Here is a 13,440-nt window from a genome sequence, read left to right as displayed (position 1 = left end):
CTGTTCAGGGGACTAATCTCCAAAAAGAGAGATTTATGAATCTCAAAGAGCATATAGTGTGACATGCATTTCTCTCTTGAATTAAACTGATCAAATGCTGGAACGAGACAACAAAAATTAATCCCCACAATGCTGGTGACAACTGTCAGGGAATTGATGTTCCAGTTAAGTAAACACAAGCATCAGGACGCCTAAGTACACCCATCAAGAACAATCCAGAACGTCAAAAACTATTTAATGTACTATTGATGTACAATGGCGCATCAGAAATTGTAATTCTCCAAAACCTGAAGAATTACTTTGCCTGTCATCCATCCTTGTGGTTTCTAAAAGCAGCAAGATCTTTTTACTGAACAGAGCTCTCATGTTCTCTCCACAGTACTCTTACTCCTTCTCCTCCTCCTCCCCTAGGACTGCCACATTCCCCATGTTTCTAGCAACACATTACTATTTCATTTAAAACCTGAGATCCTGGTAATGTAAAATTTTGCAGTCAAATCAGTAATGAACAGAAGAGCATCAGTAGAAGAGTAGCCCAGCAAGAATTCTCAGTGTTTTGTGAACCTGAAAAAGACTTCAGTGTAATTGCTCTCCTTCCTTATCCCTGTCTTCGCATTCTCTTTAAATTAAAAAACCAGGATATAAAAATTTCCACAAAATCCTGAGATTGTTACTCGTGTTTCAGACATTTGCTTAGTGGAACACATAAGCTAAATCAGAGGCCCGCTGTTAAACAGCAGAAACATTTTGATCCGAACAACAATCTTGTCAACACCTGGACATGACATACTCCAATTTACTTGTATTATTCCTGTCAGTAGGCTCCTTATATTGCAGAGTAAATGAAATGTTGCAATATGTGCATTGAAAAAGGGCAAGTGGATAAAACAGCATACCAGAACATTACTGCATGTGAGCACCCTGAGTGTGCAGCGCAAGGCTCAGTGCTGAGCCTTCAGCCACAGCAGTAGGATGATGCTGCTGTTTTCACCAGTGTCATCATGCGTGCGTGGTGCTTCTCAGCAGGAACTGAAGTTAAAAGACTTCACGGTGAAACAGACACTTCCAAATGAGTCAAATGCATTGAAAAGTCTATTAAATAATGCATGCTCTGATTAGGCGTAGCGCAGAACTCATCAGCATGAAGCCACCAAACTTCCGTACCGCCATCCTTTCCGTACCTTCCTAACCATGGGGCTCCCATCGTTGATGAGCTGGGCCAACATCATGGCTACGTTGTGATCGATGGTGGTGGAATGATCAGTCCGTTCAGCTGAGTTGCCCACAAATGTTCCCAGCGCAAAGACTGCAGCACAGCGAACCTGTGACACACAAACATTCATTATTATTTTCCTCTTCTTTCCAGCCCGAAGTTTGCCAGTGGGATTTTTTTATCCCCACAAATGGCATCTCTGGAAACCTGGACTACTGCGTCAGGTAAACAGTGAGGGCTAAACGGAAGCCCATGGAGAGTAAAAACCAAAACAGATTCAGCAAAGCACTGAGTTTTAAGTATTCACACATGGAGGAGTACATTTAATTTCCCAGAATACTCAGTGACCTTCCCATGGGTGGTTTTTCCAGTTGACGTTGCCTAGAATATTAATTACCAGGAATAAGGTACACAGGGAGTTACTGTTGGGATGTGAATCTCTTTAATAAGAGTGCTGAACTACAGTCATCAGATAAGGGCTTACGGAAAGGCAGAAGACGATGGAAAAAAAGAAAAGGAGAAGAGACAGCAGCTCAAATCAGGGTAAACTTTGCCAGATCACACAAAGAACAGAGGGATCAGATGGCTTGGTAATCTTACAGCCTGCCTTGGCAGAGACTGCAAACGGTGGGGATACGGTGGAATCGGCAACAGCAGGATGTGCTTCACAAAGCAGAAACGCTCGCACTGGCTTCTCAAAGAGAGGTGCGGGTGTGCCGTAAGGACAGCCAACCCGACCTTCCCACAAATACTGGTTATAAAATGGGGAAAAGATGGGGCCAGAGAAAGGAGGTGGAGGATGCAGGGCAGAAGGACTGAACGCAAAGGGGAATCTAATCTTTAATCGCTGCACATTAGCAACGGTGTTTATCTCCAGGCTTGCTTCTCCCACGTGCGATGTAACTTCACTGGGGTCTGACAGGCTCTGTCAATCACAGCCAGGCTCTGCACAAGAATCGCTTCTCTCTTGGACAGTTTGTCAAAAAGGTAAAACACATTCAATTAAAGATGCATTTTCACACATACCAGGAGGAGAACAGTTTTCATACTGGGCCAAAAAGACTAGAGGGTTTTCTGCAACACACAGTGCGTTTTGGGACCGCATTTTTAACAAGCTTCTGATATGCAAGTAAGCAAAACCCATGCAACTCCAGTGCCAAGATTCCAGCGCTTTCGGGCTGTATGAACTCCCCCTGCATTTCTTTGGTTACTTCTCTTGCAGGGCTTGGATGATTTGCACCACCTTGAAGAAATAGCAGTAAGATCTTTCTTTGAACCAGACACAATCGTCAAGCTCTTGAAAGCCCTGTTTTTTTTAAGTATTTCTGTAGCCCTCCTGTCAGAATTCTGACAATTCAACTGGCATTTATTTTAAAAGTTGGATTTTTACCTCTGGGATTGGATCTGAGAGGAGACTGTAGAGCTTTTCATGAGCGCTGTCTCTCACACCACACCACCTTGCTGAGTCAAAGTTCTGCCAAATACGTCCTAAACAAATGGCCACCCACTGACGCAGAAGAGGATGCGGATCATTTAACTGCTCCAGGCAAATAGCAATCAGGTTTCCTTGCAGGCATGCTTCCTAAAACACAAATCAATGCAATTTATTTTGGATGACAGCTTCCCACCTCATCATCAAAGAAAAAGATTATTTCTGAAATAGACAGCAAATCAAGAGAAAATAATTATTCAGTGGTCATATACTGATTTTGTTATAAAATACCATTTGGAAGCAGCATGAAGAGAAGGTCAACTACATGCTGTTATAGCTAGTTAAATACTTGAGCATTAGAAATACTTCCTGTAGTGCATAAAGCTTGTTTTTTCCTCATTGGAAATATTCCTTGCACCTGTCAGAGCCCCAAGGTTTATGGCTCATTCCATATACCCTTCCCAAGAACTTTATCACAGCCATCAAGTTTCCACTTGACAGGAACTAGGCACTATTTCTTTAATAGCACACCGGCGTGCTGCCTGGAGGGGTAGCTGGCGAGTGACTTGTGTCCTTAACCTCCGCTTCCAGGTGCCAGGTACATAATGTGTTTGTCACACCTCCAGGTCAATTTTTCTTTTAATCCACAGAAAAATAACATAAAGCAATCTTCTGTTTCATTTTTCCAGTTCAGGGTTGTGCTTTAATGCAAGCCAGGAGGCTTTTATCAAAGTGAAGGCACAATGCAGAGAAGAGGTAGCAGAGAATGAAAGGAAAAAGGATGTTAGGACTCACCTGTCCGGTGTTGTAGTTGTTAACAATTACAGCCAGGATAAAAGCAGTCATTGTCCTGTGTTCAGCCTTAAAACAACATACAACTAATTGTTATCCAGAAAACAGGTCAGAGAACAACTATATCCCATGCTTTCTGAAACAGGAGATTATTCTAAGTGCAGTTTGTATCACATTAAAAGAACAAGAGAGGGGAAAGAGAGCTAGAATTTTCTTGTCACCCAGTCCTGTCACTAGTTACACCTGAGACACCTCATCAGACTGCCAATACGATCCTCCCAACCAGCCTCCGTATATTGCTCTGGAGGAGGCATACAAATACCTATTGCAGGAAACCACAAAAAAACGTTTGCAGAGGGAATTACGGAAGTCACAGCGCAATTAGGCTGCCTCTGCACCCAGCCCCCAGGAGCCCCCAGCTCCCGTCGTCACCGCTGCGTAATCTGCGCTAACATAACGTCAAACGAGTTTTTGCAAATTCTGGTTTGGTTTGGCTGTCTCTATCACACAACCTGGCAGCAGCATTGTTAACTGCCCCGGTCGCTGGCTCCACAGCTCAGCAATGACTCCCTCCCTAGAGCAGGGGGTGTCACAGGAGATGGAGGTGGGAGGCAGTCCTACGTTAGCACCAACTGCAGCAGAACAGCAACAGATAAGCTAAGACTAGCTAAGCAAATGCTAGAAGAGTCTGAATAAAGGTGACTTGTCCTTACTGGCATATAAGGATCTGCCAAAACTGAAAGGAAATACTTGTGACCGTTGTCCTTCACAAGGTCAGCTTGGCACGACTGAAAAATGAGACAAAGAAAAACACAATGAGTACAATAACATTAAAATATTTTTTCCTCCAACGATGTATGAATATTTCATGTCTTAATCATTTTTTGCAAATCTCGTTTTCATTTGAGAAGCAAAATAAAGCACAAGGTTGCAACCAACCATCCCCGCGGCAGAAGGGCCGACAGGGAAGAGCAGCGTCTAAAGCAAGGAACCCTCTGCCACCCTCCAACACGACAGAAAGTAGCTGAAAATGGGACCTCCTGCTTAGAAGAGTTAAATTTGACATCTGTCCCACATTAAACTTTCACCACTATTTAAGAGCCACCAAAGGCAAAACTGGGGAGGAATCTGATTTTTTTTTTTTTTTTTTTTACATTTAACAGAATAAAAATTATGCAAGATTAGAACTTCTAAAAGCTCCTAGTCTAATTCTCCACTTGATTTCCAATCCCACATCAAGGCAATTAGCTTACTACAGATCAAGTTTGCTGATAATTGCTGCTCACTATCTTCTAGTTGTACGGTTAGGTATCTACGTAACTAGTGTAAAATCCTGGTCAAACCTGTAAGGTTCCCCAGGCAGGGACTAAGTGCCCCGACCTTTCCTTTTAGAGGACATTCTGGTCGCACACTAGCTACCAAGAGTCAAGAAAGCAGCTTGCGCTGCGTGTTCAGACATCGGTGGGCACTCCTGGCTGCCAAGCACGCGGCTGTTGCGGATGCTCCTGGGGTCTCTCCTCTCCCCCCCGGCTGCCCACCCGGTCTCACCCACAGGACTGCAGAGCCAGGGAAGTTTTTTGGGCGAGTCTGGTGCACGAGGCTTCTTTAACAAACACAACACCCCCTTCCCCATGATTATGGAAGGTGCAGTTTGATAGCACAGTCCTCCCCGGTTCTTTCTGTACCGCTGTAGCTGATTTTCCAGCTCAGCCTAGCAGCCAGGATGCAAGAGAGTCTTGTGAATGTTAAAGTACCATCTTCCACGAGCAGGACAACTCTTGGAGACTGCTGCACACAAGAAATCTAGCACACGTTTCTCTCAGAGTGACCCACATCACTGAGCGATTACCAGTAAATCTGTAAGGGCAGGGGGTGGAGAAGGAATTATTCATTCTTTATATATTCATTCTTTGTATTCTGTCCAATCCCCCGCCTAGGCAGGACTAGATTTTGACAAGAAGATTTCAACTCATCAGCACAAACGAGACTAATCGCTGTATTATTTAGTCAAGTGCTAACATGTATTAAATCAGTACGACAGTAGCGTGTAGTAGCATGATCTCCTACTACACGCCATCAAAAACTGCCGAGCAACTCTGCTGTCTTTAAAAGCCCGTAAGGAGGATAACGTAGGTTTTCCTGGGGTAGTATCAGCAGTGAAGCACATGGCACACACCACATTTTTGCTAACGCACCAACTCAGGCGTCAGGTTGACATATTAGGGTCAAACTGAAAGAATACATACTATGAAAGTGAAAATTTAAGGGAGGAAATACTGACTTGGCAACCAGTTTCCCCTGCGACTGTGGTTCTGTTGTATGCTTCATGCCAGAGACAGGATCATGTATTTTTTATCAGGCATAGAAGGTGAAGGAGGGAACTAATTGTTGAAAGGAAAGGGGGTGGCAAGACAGAGATGCAAGAGAATATTTTATTGCTGAAGGGAGTAAAGATGCTGGTTTTGGCAGACCAAAGAGCAGAGGGAATGGATTGACACCAGGCTGCAGCTACGAGAGGCTTTCCTGACTTCTGTGTAACACTGCACAAAAACCAGGCTTCCTTTTTTCCCCCTTTTCATTCTCAGCGTGAATACTGTCTGTTCCTTACAAAAACCAATCTCTTCGCTATAATGTAGGCAAACAGACACCAACAAAGAGAAGGCTGCCCATCTTCACACTACATTTATTGTGCTGCCACCATTACCCAAATACCCGAGGCTCAAGGGAGGGAAGGAGGCAGCGTCTATAACGTAGCCCATGCAACGCTACAGGCTTGGGGAGGAGTGGCTGGAGAGCTGTCTGGCGGAAAAGGACCTGGGGTGTTGGTTGACAGCCGCCTGAACATGAGCCAGCAGTGTGCTCAGGTGGCCAAGAGGGCCAATGGCATCCTGGCTTGTATCAGGAATAGTGTGGCCAGCAGGACCTGGGAGGTGATCGTGCCCCGGTACTGGGTACTGGTGAGGCCGCACCTTGAATCCTATGTTCAGTTTTGGGCCCCTCACTACAAGAAGGACATTGAGGTGCTGGAGCATGGCCAGAGAAGGACAATGAGGTTGGTGAAGGTTCTAGAGCACAAGTCTTATGAAGAGCGGCTGAGGGAGCTGGGGTTGTTTAGTCTGGAGAAGAGGAGGCTGAGGGGAGACCTTATCGCTCTCTACAACTGCCTGAAAAGCGGCTGTAGCGAGGTGGGGGTCGGTCTCTTCTCCCTAGTAACGAGTGATAGGACAAGAGGAAACGGCCTCAAGCTGCGCCAGGGGAGGTTTAGGTTGGATATTAGGAAAAACTTCTTCACCGAAAGGGTGGTCAAGCATTGGAACAGGCTGCCCAGGGAAGTGGTTGAGTCTCCATCCCTGGAGGTATTTAAAGGACGGATAGATGTGGTGCTCGAGGACATGGTTTAGTGGTGGACTTGGCAGTGACAGGTTAACGGTTGGACTCGATGATCTTAAGGGTCTTTTCCAACCTTAACGATTCTATGATTCTATAAAGCCAGCACGCTTGCTCAAACCCTCCCTGCTTAGATCCTGTGAATATGGAAAGCCAGCATCAGTAACACCTCCTCCTCAAGGAATAAACAGCTACACTTGTGAATAATAATACAACGTGACCAAAACAAGCTGCAGGCTTGGTGTGAAAGTTCAGAACTTACATAAAGTTCCCAGTGCTGGGGAGGGACTAGAGCACAGATCTCCTCTTTCTCCTTAATAACACATATGTGCTACGTAGCTTACCCCTAAAAACCTCACAAGTTCCTGGAATACAGCGGCACTGCCACAGCTCTGGGGTGTCCTGGGCGAAATTCCTCATTATAATCCTTATCACAGGGCAAGCGGGATTTTTTCCCCCTTTAAAGTACTCAGGATTTCCAAGGTGCTGTTTACCAAACATTATCAATCTAGCAGGTAGTGAATTCTTGACCTAAACTGTATTTGCAAGTGTTACAGCCATCTCCATGGGGCAGCACACAACGCTACTCCTACACCAACCTATACCTGCCAGATACCTACAGCAGGCAACTGTGAACCATCGCTTGCTACGCAGCTCTGCAGGTGGGTTGTCTAAAACACTCCAGCAGGCTTCAGGCAGAGATGCCTAGAGGCCTCAATGAACACCCTATGAAAAATCATCTGATTATACATGGAATTAAAGCAGATTAAATATTCCAATGGTTATTAGGAACACCTATACATCACACACAAACAATTCCGTCTGAGGTGCAATGTTTCTATGATAACATTGATTTATCCTGTAATTTTTATGACAAAACACAATTCTTCACAGCATACCATGCTTACTGAAGGTATCATCTGAACGGACACGTGGCGTATTACAGTGCTGTCTCATGTCAGAACACCTTCCCTTCTGCCTCCCTGTCCAAAGGGAGGGAGGGACCAGGACAGAAATATTATCTTAGCAGGATATTCTGCTCCCCAGAGCACTAGCAAGTCTTACGCGACTTGTTCTCAGTCACATCCAAACGCAAAGAGGAACGAGCGATCAGCCGAACTCCAGCTCTAATGAAAGTAATTTCACATCAGCTACAGTCTCCTGAAACCAAATAAAATACAGGTACAGGGGACAGCCGATGAAGGAGAGAGACGGTGCCGTACAACTATTGCGAGGATGAAGATTATCTGGCAGAACGTTTGGAAATAAACACGCTCTCACGTGCTAGGGCAATGGCTTCTGCCTGGGTGATGGAGGCAGCAGCCACTCGAGCCAGAGCCGAGCCAGGTAGGTGCACGCCCAGCGCAGGCAGAGGATCGCAGCCTCAGACCCACACCCCTGCCCCACACGCGGCACTAACGCTGCAGTGATTCCCTGCAGCCTAACAAGGAATGACTGCATTACTTCGGTCAGCAAGACTGCCTGCCTTCGTACTCACAGAGCATGCCCCTGCAGTCGTCACCCCCCTCCGAGCCTTACAAAAGGCCATCTCTGAGAAAACGATGCTGACACACAGCACGACGTGCTCCCCACGGCTCAGGTCATAAACTGCTGCATCACTGGATCGATCAAAACACTACAAGACCGTCTCTCATCCTGGAGCATGCAGATACCCGTTTTGTGGTTCGTTTAAATAAATACTCTCTGGAAATGCAGAGGGCTGGGGAAGCAGAGCAGGCTGTAGTGCTAAAGAACTTGGAATCCACACAATGTGCAGGCTGCAATACTGGTTTCTGTTAAACTTTGTTTGAAACTGAATTTGTTTCAAACATACACGGCCAAACCTTGTGTCAGCAGAGGAGGGAAGAGATCTGTATTTAGCATATAACAAGAAAGTATTCTTTTAGCTTCTGATATGACGACATATTTGTTCCCTTTATGGTGCGGCAACTCGAGCCGTTGCCTGTCCCCTCCGTCGGCAGCATTCGTTGCATTTTCCTGCTGAAGTTGCCCTCTCCTCCCTTCCCACTTGCACCACTTGTTTGTGGAGCTAGCGAGTGAAACAGCGGAAAGAAATCCTAACACAAAATTTAAGAGTATTTTTGCTGCTGTTTTGTTTTAAAGCACAGCCTACCAAAGGAGTGGGGCAATAAAACAGAGCATGGGAGCAATACTGATGGTGGCAGGAGAGGATAAGGGGAAAAGAGCCCTCTCAGATTGGCTTCACCACCAGAGAAAGTGAAGGATGGCACGACACTCCGTGTAAATTATACATGAGCCTACTCTGAAACGTACCTGGGGCTGAAGTGCCAGCCACGGAGAGGCATGCATCAAAAATAAGCTTTTCAAGAGTAGCTTTAAGATGAATAGTTTTCATTTTCTTTGCTTTCCAAAATCCTCTTAGGATGTTAATGAAAATATACTTATGAAACTAAACCTGACAATGCTAGATCGACAGTGGGGAAAAATTCCAACAAATTCAGTATTATTCTCCATACCAAAATGGAAGAGATATAACAAAAATAAACCCCCAAACAGGCAAGATCCAACTTCTACAAGCAGCTCAGTTTCATATGGGCTTATAATCATGTCTGCAATTAACTGTGCACACCACTCCTAATAATTTTACATTGCTCAACTAATTGCACCCACAAACCACAGAATCATATATATGGCTATACAAATTTATCTACAACTACTTACCTGCTTAACTATTTATTAAAAAAACCACAAACCAGAGCTCTGGATAAGGCCATCTTTAAAAACCAGGGCTCAGCTTTTAAACCTTATCCCTAAAGGTGCCAAAATATTGTAGAGAAGAGCAGAATCATGGACCCATGAGAGGAATAACCTCTCTTCCGTGGGGGGTAAATACTTCTATGGCAACCATCTTCAATGCATCGGCACGTGCATTAGACTTGGAGCAGGACTTATAAGTTAAAGTCACCAAAAATTACCTTTGCTTTATTTCTAGAAAAATTTTGTGTCTGAAGACTACCCACAGCCTGTTTTGACAACTGAGAGGAATGGTCTTGAGCAAAACAAGTTTGGTAACAACCTAAAGTGAACAAATTGAGGGAGAGTATGAGTGTGTGCATGCGTACTGTCACCTGGGAATATGTGACAGAAGGTACGAGTGCATTTTAAGCCCCTTCAGCAAGCAAGGCACTATCTTCCCCAATAAAGATGCAATCAGCGAGATCTGATGGCTTTTACCTAGAGCACCTCCACCCTAGAACCAAAGGGGAACCAGGAACTGTGAGATATTAATGTGACATTGCAGCATTAATAGAGCAAACCCACTTTCATCCCATGCAGGTATGAAGAGGCGGGCAGCCAACCTACCCAGTGTCAGCACCTTAATGGGGGTTTCCCATTCACAAAGCCTCAGAAGCTAGCTTTCACACAAGTCAAATAAATTAATGAGATAATATGCTGGTCTCCAGACAACACAGAGCCTTTTTGAAAAGGAGAGAATCTCAAGTCTAAAGCAACTGGATAAAGCAAACGAGGGGGGAAAAAAGGCATGTTGCTGAAACCCAAAAGAAACAGCCAAGTTCAGAAGTACTCACACTGTCCACTGCCAGAATTTTGGCCCAGATGAAGACAAGGAGTGGTCTCAGCTCGCGAGCTGAACTTTGAAGTAGCTTCAGCACATACGGGAAAATGCCAACAGACAGGGCCTGGGGAGCCGGAGAGAAGAGCAAACCCTTGTGAACGGCTCGGCTTTACTGCAGAGGCAGCACCGCGCAGGGGCAGGACCGAGCGCTCTGCGAAGATGCAGCATATTTAACAACACAGATGAGAAATCTGGTAGAAAACAATTTCATACATTTCTAGCAAAGAGGGGATCCCTGTGTATTTGTCTATTGCTCACTTTAATCTTGGATGTCACCAGATATTTTCAGACTCATTTGGTCCACGGAGACTCAGAGTTAATCTAGCACTAGCTTTTACTCGTTACAGCCTGTGCTATTTTATGCTTCACGATACGTTGCGCGCTCCTCAGATGGGGCCGTTTGCTCTCACAAGTAAACATATTGCAAAAGCTCAATAATTACAGGCTTCCCACTGGAAATTAAATAGGCCTCTCGCCTGACACAGACTTTTTACCAAGCCTTTTCTGTGGGATTAGAGACCATGCTCACAGGAGGACATGCAACACATTAAATCTTTGAGAATCCCACCGTGATTGCAGATACTCTTCCCGAAGCACGGTGTAAAGGAAACGTATGGCGAGGGATTGCACTTGCAGCGCCGGGCTCCCGGGGGGTTACCACCCACCCAACCTGGCAGCAGCTGAGCATCGCCCAGTGACACAGCCAACGAGTTTTACAAAGCACGTAGTAGCCAGAGCAAAGGCCACTGTGGCTGACCTGCAGCTATATTTTGATCCTCATAGAAGTTCATAATCCAGAGGTCTCAAAATCACCTTTAATGCATACTTTCTTCCTACCGCTGAGGGCTAAGGTGTCTGCAAAGGCATGCAGAAGGGAGTCTTGGCTGAGATGAAGGAGGAAGGTAAAGAAAACCACTAAAAAGTCCCATCATTGAGCTATTCCACGACCGCTGGTGGTTCGCCTTCATCACTTTTATCAACAGATAGCTCCATTTACAAGAGTGTTTTAAACTGCGCCTCTGTTTAATTCTTATTTATTATCTGCACTGTGCTAGCCACTTTCCAAAACACAGAAGGCAGCTACCATGTTCTCAGAAGAGCTTATAAAATCCAGAGACCAAATAGAAAAAGGAAGAGAAGAAAATGATGCAGCCAGTAAGCTGAGAGAACAGATGACAAACATATGTGCTATTTTTTGTTATTTATTTTACATGACAAACCTTCTTATTTGTCCCAGATATCTCCTCCTGTTTTGTCCCTTACAATATTTTACACTAAACTATTCCCAAGAACTCCTCTTTGTCGTAATGCAAACGAACAGCTATTTGGCCTTTTTGATTAATACAAACCATTTTTCTTTTAGGGATGCTTGCTCCATTTCACACACGAACGCATAAAACACTGGTCATTTGTTAAACCTGGGGAATATCTTCCACATCTTCCTCCCATAAATCATCATTTGCGTTTATCGCCTATACTGAGATAAACTAGACTTTTACAAGACAATATGCAACATCCACGCACCAAGCTAACTGCCCAGGGACCCAGGTCCAAAAATCTTCCCAGCAAATCAAGAGCTCGCAGCCGATGTACCTGGCTCAGCAGCACCTGCAGAGGAGAGGGATAACGGTTATTGCTAAAAAGAACAAAAATCCTCGTGACTGCAGAGCACGTGTAGGAGGACCTCAGGATCGTTACGTGACTTGGAACAAACTGATGGTCTGAAGGAAAAAGCTGGAAGACAAACCCTGACTGCTGGGAACTTTCACCCCGCTGAACGGTGTCACCCATGGGTTACTGCCCCTCCTGATAACCCTCTCCATGACGTTTCTGCAGACACGTGCAAATGTTTTCCTAGGAATGCCGTTATCCTCAACATCCACGTCATTGCTCCACTTGTTCTCTCTGCTAATTTTTCTCTCAAGCGTAGCGGTTTCTATGCAGCATAGCTCTGCTAGATGGAAGCAGCCCCTATGGATTTCAAATATTCTCATCGTACCACCTGCCTTTCCCCAGTAAAGCAGGAACACGACTGTAGCTGCAGGAAGGATTCAAAGGTGAGCAAAAGGCCCAGCCTCCCGGTATTCAAAACAGCTCAGAAGCAGAAAAAGAGGCTTTGCTTTCCTTGGCAAATCGATATGAGAGACTTAAGAGGGAAGCAAAAGGTCACATTAGTCGTTAATAAAAATCTCATTAAAATGGAGTCTGACAACGATAATGAGGTGGTAGTTTACTGGCTTATACCTACCCTGGTGTGAAATATTAACAGACAGACTTTCAGTTCTTAATCTCCTTAACAGATGTAAGATATCGGAATGCAACATTTAATCCTCAGTTTAAATTGAGTAACATCCCTCAGCATGGGTTGGTCGCAGGGAAAGAGACTCGTTGATTTAGCTCCCCAATTCCATCCCTTTCTCCGTGTTTTTCCACACTGCATATTCAAATTATTTTTCATGTTTAATATTGAAAAATAACTAAATTACTTGGCTCAGGTCTCATACTGCAGACAACTGATACTAGATACTGAAGTTGTGCAGAGAAAGTCCGGTAGAAAAAGATGGTTACAAGGGAAAGTGTGTTTCACCTCTGAATAGTGGAGCTCAGACCTCAGGACAGGTCACGAGAGAAAGGATTTGTTCATCCTGCCCTAGTTGGCACCAGCCTATTCCATAAAGTTACTACAGAACTTGGCGCGATTAACAATGTGCTTTAAAGATGCCCAGCACAGGAATAACAGGGGCAGCTGTTTGAGATTAAAGCAGTCATAGAAACCAGCGCGTGGTAGAAGCTGGGGCATCTGAAACAACAGACAGGAACACGTTAGGTGCGGGTTGCTTACGTAGACATGGGAGGCATACAGATTTGACAACGCTGTTATTATCTGACCTTCAGAAAAAAACAAGTAAATCCACAAATTCTGTCATAGCTGGGGAAAAAAAATGGATGTAATTGAAAAGGATTTCCAGGTGAAGATACAAAACCACATCCCAACAC

The 13,440-nt window shown here is 44.8% G+C and overlaps 1 protein-coding gene across 5 annotated transcripts in view; it reads right to left on the bottom strand.

The window, feature by feature from the left end:
- RPTOR (regulatory associated protein of MTOR complex 1) overlaps positions 1-13,440 on the bottom strand; it is a 160,169-nt gene that overhangs the window by 53,649 nt on the left and 93,080 nt on the right. For all 5 annotated transcript variants that reach the window (XM_087750829.1, XM_087750827.1, XM_087750825.1 and 2 more), the window contains 6 exons: positions 11,968-12,051; positions 10,397-10,507; positions 4,151-4,225; positions 3,441-3,506; positions 2,604-2,795; positions 1,182-1,322 (listed from right to left, as the gene is read on the bottom strand). In XM_087750829.1, the coding sequence (XP_087606955.1) occupies positions 1,182-1,322; positions 2,604-2,795; positions 3,441-3,506; positions 4,151-4,225; positions 10,397-10,507; positions 11,968-12,051 (669 nt within the window). The remainder of the gene's footprint in view (positions 1-1,181; positions 1,323-2,603; positions 2,796-3,440; positions 3,507-4,150; positions 4,226-10,396; positions 10,508-11,967; positions 12,052-13,440) is intronic.

Source organism: Nipponia nippon, unplaced genomic scaffold (genome assembly GCF_047370975.1).
Source record: "Nipponia nippon isolate SJK-2023a ecotype South Korea unplaced genomic scaffold, ASM4737097v1 scaffold_14, whole genome shotgun sequence".
Classification (NCBI taxonomy): domain Eukaryota; kingdom Metazoa; phylum Chordata; class Aves; order Pelecaniformes; family Threskiornithidae; genus Nipponia; species Nipponia nippon.
This window is presented reverse-complemented; position numbering and strand designations above follow the sequence as displayed.